Genomic DNA, 6,782 nt, shown 5'->3' with positions numbered 1-6,782 from the left:
AAGGGCCCATATCAAGCCAAGCCAGTTGTTGTCAAATTTATAAACCTGCAGTATGCCCACATACCTAAATGGATCTCAGCTGTTGCCAAATTTGCTGATCCTAGCTAAGATTCAGCATATTTTCTGTAGTTTTTTTTTTCTGCATTTAGGAAAAGGCCAGTATTAATTTGAAGCCGAAAGTGTCAGATTGACCTGGACAGTTCAGTACGTATCAAGGTTTTTAAAATCTACCCGGAGAATGAATCGGTTAGGGGTCTGGTTTCCGGGTCAAACAGTCCGATCGTTCGAACCGAATGATCGTCCCATTCTGACAAAAATAAAAAAATTAAAAAAATAAACAATGGTCAAACCGTTCGAATGGTTCAAATGGTTAATTGTCTGGGTCAACGATTTACTGAACAAAATCAACGGTTTTTGGGAAAAATCCGATTTTAAAGAAAAATAGAACCGATCATCTGACCAATTCCCAATTTTTTCTATCCGACTGTCTAATCCAGTCCGATCCAATTTTGAAAACCATGATACGTACCAAGACATTTTAAAATTATCTCTATTTCTCCATCCGTTTCGGTCATACCGATTATGCTTACACCTCTCATTTGCAATAAAATAATAGAGAGGGCTATTAAAACCAGAGTGCTCTCATCACAAAATTTGAATGGGTTCCACGGTTCAGTGCCAAAATTCATTTGTTCCTCTCTCTCTCTATTCTGTGTAAGTCATAAAACTTAGGATGATAATATCATATCATATAACATTACTGAAAATTTTCCCTTTTATCTTTACTGGCACATGTGCATATCACATGAATTTCCACTAATACTATATAAAGCAAATATTCCTCCACAAGAGGTTTCAATGCACACATAAAAACTTCATAGACTCCACTTGCAAATGCGACCCTTAATTGATAGATGGTTCTCTAGTATATCTATGAAAGAGAGAGAGAGAGTAAAGGAATGAAACCGAAGGGCTACAAATTAATGGTATACGATTATCCAAGCTTGGATTCAAATTTGATTCCATTAAGAGTGATCCGAGTTTAATCTGTTTATAATGGGATCAAATGTGGATATCCTATTCAATTTGATTATATATATATATATATATATATATATATATATAGTTAAAATATTTATATTCTATCTATTGATAAAAGATAGTTTGAATGTTGTGTTTTTACTAAAGGAGCATTCTATAACATGAATGTTTTTATTTTTGTTTGTTTTTAGAATCACTACAGCAAAAAAACAAAAGCATGTTCTTGAATTCTGTTTTTGTTTGTAGGAAAAAACAAAATTGATTTTGTTTCAAAAAACAATACATATTTTTTGAACCAATAAAATATTGGTTTATAAAATAAAAATAAATGTTTTATTATAGAAATTATATAATTTATGGAACATAATGCTTACTTATCAGATGGAAACATGTTTTTGAAACCAGATTCAAAAGCATATTTTTGGTTTCAGTTTTGAAAACAAAAAATATGTTTTTTGTGTTTTTGTTTTAAGAAACCATCTGTTTTCAAACAAGATTGTTTTGATTTGTTTTTGGAATCAGCAACAATAAAAACAATTTATGTTTTAGTTCAACAAATGCAATATGACAGTCATTCTTAGTTCATTTTATTAATAGCATATAATATTTTGATCATTTTTACTTTAATTTACTTATACTATTTAATATATTATTTCAATTCGAATTTGATTCGAACCCTATATAAATCCGATGGACTAGATCCAATTCAAGTTCAAATCTGGATATACCTATACCCGATTCGATTCAAACTTTTCCAGCCCCGAAAATAACCTTGTAGTTATTACCTTTCACTGTAACACCATTACAAAGTAAGTATTAACAGGATCAATGGTGGGTCCCCATCCATTCTTGATATATACAGACCCGTTTTCAGGTCCTGTGTCAAGAAATTAAAAAGGGTGGGGGTGGGGTAAAAAATTCGGTTCGAATTAGTTCAGAAATCTTCGAATTGAACAAACTTTGATTAACTTCAAGTTACATGAATATAATATGAATATATATGAAGAATGCAACAGGGAGGATTCCTTTCCCCCATCTTTAGTAAACAAGAAATGAACAAGCAAATGATCAATAGCTTCTGTGTAGTACATGATGGAATTTCTGTTATAACAACCCTCGTATACAAACATATTTATTTAATTTCCATGCATATATATACTGTCAAATGTGCAAGATTGTTACTAAATATGATGGAGCTCATGTGTTAATAAATCTGCAATCTTTCCTTACTTCCCCAGTGGTGAAGTTCTCAGGATCAGTAATATTTCCCATCTTCACCATAGAATCTGAGAACTGCTGAAAGAAAGCAACCGAGTCTAATGCATATTTCTGAACAAGCTCCTTGGTTTGGAACCCCAGAAGACTAGAATACAATTCCTGGTCCGAGTTCAGTAATCCTTCTCCTTTGAGCAGTAGATGGTAGAAGGAGTTGTCGAAAAGGTTAGGCGAAAAGTAGTCCAGTGCAGTGATGTTGTCATCTCCCCCAGTGGGTGGGCAAGTAGATTTCAAGCTGCTGAGATACGTCTCGCTGAGCGGATCACTGCCTGCAGTTTCCTGGAAGTCTCCATAGATCCTCTCTCGGAAGTTCACGCATCGAGCCATGCCAATGGTGTGTGCACCTGTAAATTTTCAGATAACAGCTAGTTTTATTAATTAATTACTCCATCCAACACTAATTGTTTTATTTGTAGAATTCTCTTAGGATACAGGCAAAAAGATTATTCGATTCAGGCATTACCTACAAGAGCAACCATATCTGTAACTGAGAGGCCTTGATACAGGAACTTTGATATGAGACCCAGAAGACCCTGTTCAGGAGTGGGCAGGTTCGAGGTTGCTAGGCTGAAGCTTGCAGTTCTTGAATCTTTTCTACCCAGAGGAACGTCCCAGTAAGGCCCACCAACCTAAAACATTAGTGATGACCAATATTTAATCGGTAATCCGTCCTCCTTAGCTTCATGAAAGATTTCATCACAGAGCTTTCTCGAGAAATTAAACCCAAATTAAGATTACTAATCGACTTAAATACTATTATTATTTAGTAAACGTTCTGATCAGTTTTACCAGAATAACAGCATCCCTTGCTGCAATGGTAAGCATATCTGCACAAGACACAGTTTCAGGGCATTCTGATTCGAGCTTATTCTTGATACTGTCAATAATCTCGAAACCTCTCAGAGAGTTCACATTGGCGGGTGCTTTCTTCTCTCCTTGGAGTGTTATCGTGTCATCTAGCAAAATTGACCCGTCACAGCCCTGTGTCCATGGAGCTAACTAGATTTCAGTCAATGTTACGTACCCAGAGCCAGATGGTGTATGTGTATAGTATATATCTACAGGGCTGAATATGAATAAACCCAGAAGCCAGCAGGAAACCAACACTACTGAAGAAACCCAGAAGCCTTGGACTACTAACCTGTACAAAGCAGTCATGAAAATGCAGCCGGAGAATGGATGCTGCATTACGTGGATCCGATTGCACAGCACATTCCATCTCCTTCCTCACAATTTCCAGCACGGTAGGACATGTCGACGCGTAATAGTCCAGTGTTAAAGGAGGATCTGTCGCCTGCAGATCAAAAGCAAAGAAGCTTAAAATGAAGAAGAAACTTAGAACCAAGTATTGCAGAAACTGGGGAAGTGCCATTTTCCCCCTCTTCTGCAGTGCTTTGGATTCTGAGACAGATTGGGAGGACTGAATTGTATCGGTCGTTAAATAACAGTAAGAAGCTTGTAAGGCGTTTGCTTAGTTTTCTTGGCATTTTAGATAAGACTACTTTTTCTGAAGCGGTGTAAATTAAAGTCAAGAGAGGATGCAACTAACGTTGTTAGTTTGGTTAATTAATTTGGTGGGTACTAACCAGCAATCTACATTAACCAACCTTGGACGTGTTGTATGAGAACATATGTTCGTTTGTGTGTTAGTTCTGTCGACGCAAGCTGTACATGAAAAGCATTCTATGTTTTAGATTGGTTGGTCACTTCCCATGTCACCTAAGTCTCTAGAAATGAGGCATCATATTATATTCTCTATGGGTGGCCGTGGGTCATGTTGGTTTGAAATGGTAAAGTTCATGGGTCTGAACCGTTACCATTAGACCCACTGAACCACATAAGACTGTTTGGACTACATATATATACCCAGCTTGAACTTTACCACATAAGTCAACTTTGGTTGACTTGGTCAAAGACTACATATTCATCTCAAGCTGGGTATATATATTAGGGTTTTGTATGACAATATCATGAAGTTTGGATCTTTCTAATTACTTTCTATCTACTTCTACTGGCAGTGACAGTTGATTAGGCCGGTTGGTTGGACCATTTAACCCGTAATTCACTTTGATTGTTTTAGGGCTTTTCTAGATTTTGAATTTATAATCTTTTTGTTGACTACACGTTATGCTTTGACTTTTCTTTTCTTTTCTTCTTAATTTCTTTTTAGGCGTTTAGTTATACACGTTATCAACATATACCATCTCTAGTGATGAAGCAGAGAGAAAATTAAGCTACAATAAGTACACATGACGAATTTCATTATCCAATCAAATTGTTCAGAGAGACTTGGAATGATTAATAGAATGATCCACCTGCGTGCTGCTATGGGTCTTGATATTTTGCTTGGGAATTGTGGATTGTGGATGGTTAATTATTAAAAAAACGGATCGGTAGTAGTGTTAGGTTGCATTTGGCATTTCTTATTTTAAGCATTTATCTCTTTTTTGCAGTTAAAATATTTTTTTGAGTACTAAGATTTTAATTACAAAAAGACATAAATTCTTAAAATAAGGAATTCCAAATACAGTCTTAGTGTAGTACATGCTACTAACGTTTTAATTAAGGTTGGTCTGTACACTTAAAATGATTTTAGTTTTATTCACGTTTTCAAATCGAGATTGGCTTCAGTGCTCACAGGACCATGCTCATACCATCTCTACAGCTCTTTACAGCTGTGCATTAGGAAAATCTTCGCACTTGTATGTTTTTTTTCATGGGGAGATATTTCCAATACAAGGCTGCAATAAGGGACTATACAAACAATGTGAATACGGTCTTGTGAGGATCAAATCCCATTTCTTTCAAGCCATGGTTGAAACAGCTAGTCGGACCATCAACCTGTCATTTGAAAAAAAAAAAAAGGATTGGTCAATGACCAACCAACCTTTTGTTAGGCCAATTATGTTGGGTCTGTTTAGCTCATGAACCAATTATTTGCAAAAAATAGAAATAAAGAAAAAGCTCAGTCAATGACCAAGTAACTTAGATAGAAATTTACTTTTTTAATAATATTAATTTTTATTTAATAATGAATAAAGAATATCAGAGTCATACTCAATTTTTTTTGCAATGTTCTTTTCTGCATTTTATCTTTTTTATTGTTATAATGTCATGGGTTGATTCATTTAACTAAACTTCTTAATTAATTAACCACCTATAAACGAGAATGGAGGGAAAAAGTTGTTACTTTGCTACGTTTCCAGATCTTGTTTTAAAATCTTGATTTTTCTAATTATCTCTCTCCACGAGTCCATGACCGGGTCTTAATTTATCTGCCAACATCTTATTTTAAAAACCTTGATTTTACGACCTTTGGGTTGAGCCCAGGTCATGCATTCAACGAGCTTTGGGTTAAGCTGTACGTGTAAAATATGCAAAACTAAGCCATAAACTGAAGCCGGCAAATTTTCTTCATATTAATATTTTCAAAACCAAACCAGACCTAGCTAGCATGCATGTTGATCAATCAACAATCAGTTGGACCAGAACTGGACCGTTTCTGGTTCAGTTAACTGGAGAACCCAGAATTTTTGTTATTTTGTACCGCTGGTTGAACTGGTAAATGAGAACGGGCCAATTTCCAGTTTTGTGCCTTATTTGGTTGCACGCACGATATTGTCCTCTGATCGATTTCCAGAATTTAAAAGTAAGATCAGTGGAATGGCCCATGCAATGCACGAGGTATTTGATATCGATGGTGATGTATGACTATACTTTAATATTTCGGACATAAATGAAAATTTACATATTGTTCAAGTTTTAAGACAATTATATAATCCATAAAAAAGACTATCCTCACAGATTGTCAAGATCTAAATTTTATAACATACATATAATGTTGGTTGCAAATGCATCTGATTGAAACATTAATGTACAAAATCAATGATAAAATTATATTCAACAACATTATATTTGGATACAGTACATCCCAATGAAACACAAAATTTATGGAGAATAGGAGAGCCACTCTTAACCAATCTCCTATTTGTAATAACCTAAAACCTATGAAAAATAATTACTATTAATGGTTATAAATAAACAAAGCTATTATGTTAATTTACATAAGTAACCTAAAACCTACGAAAAATAATTACTATTAATGGTTATAAGTAAACAAATCTATTATGTTAATTTACACAAGTAACCATTGAATAGAAAAAGTCATTATCTAAAATGACTATTAAATGGCTTATACTTAAGCCTAAAAACATTTTCTTCTTACTTTTTAACTAAGAAGAGATAAAGATATTAATTGGAAGCAAACACCTTCTAGGCATGTTGAGCACCTCTGCACATTTGTCCAAAAACAAAACAATCGAACAATTCATAATGTGTCACAGTGTTGCATACGACTAAGGACATGAGTTTTAGGCTCTACTTAACAACTGCACACATGATAACATACAGTCCTGGTGGCCAAATGCCCTTATAAGACTTGGGCCTAATTGACAAACATGTCCAGG

The 6,782-nt window shown here is 34.7% G+C and overlaps 1 protein-coding gene across 2 annotated transcripts; it reads right to left on the bottom strand.

The window, feature by feature from the left end:
- Positions 1-1,974: 1,974 nt before the first annotated feature.
- Positions 1,975-3,751, bottom strand: LOC104600479 (peroxidase 11-like). 2 transcript variants are annotated; one of them, XM_010263433.3, is made up of 4 exons: positions 3,458-3,751; positions 3,106-3,315; positions 2,780-2,945; positions 1,975-2,660 (listed from the first exon to the last, which is right to left on the bottom strand). In XM_010263433.3, the coding sequence occupies exons 1-4, from the start codon at positions 3,686-3,688 to the stop codon at positions 2,239-2,241; spliced, it is 1,029 nt and encodes a 342-aa protein (XP_010261735.1). In that variant the 5' UTR covers positions 3,689-3,751; the 3' UTR covers positions 1,975-2,238. The 2 variants fall into 2 exon arrangements, with proteins under 2 accessions (XP_010261735.1, XP_010261744.1); XM_010263442.3 differs by having other exon boundaries at positions 3,106-3,297; positions 3,458-3,749.
- Between the last annotated feature and the right edge of the window lie 3,031 nt (positions 3,752-6,782).

Source organism: Nelumbo nucifera, chromosome 3, assembly GCF_055504915.1.
Source record: "Nelumbo nucifera cultivar China Antique chromosome 3, China Antique-T2T, whole genome shotgun sequence".
Taxonomy (NCBI): domain Eukaryota; kingdom Viridiplantae; phylum Streptophyta; class Magnoliopsida; order Proteales; family Nelumbonaceae; genus Nelumbo; species Nelumbo nucifera.
This window is presented reverse-complemented; position numbering and strand designations above follow the sequence as displayed.

Coding starts and splice junctions, on each gene's coding strand:
- LOC104600479 (XM_010263433.3), bottom strand. CDS start 3,688: ATGGCACTTCCCCAGTTTCTGCAATACTTGGTTCTAAGTTTCTTCTTC. Junction 2,946..3,105: donor CAAGGGATGCTGTTATTCTG/GTAAAACTGATC, acceptor CTAATGTTTTAG/GTTGGTGGGCCTTACTGGGA. Junction 2,661..2,779: donor AGATATGGTTGCTCTTGTAG/GTAATGCCTGAA, acceptor GAAAATTTACAG/GTGCACACACCATTGGCATG.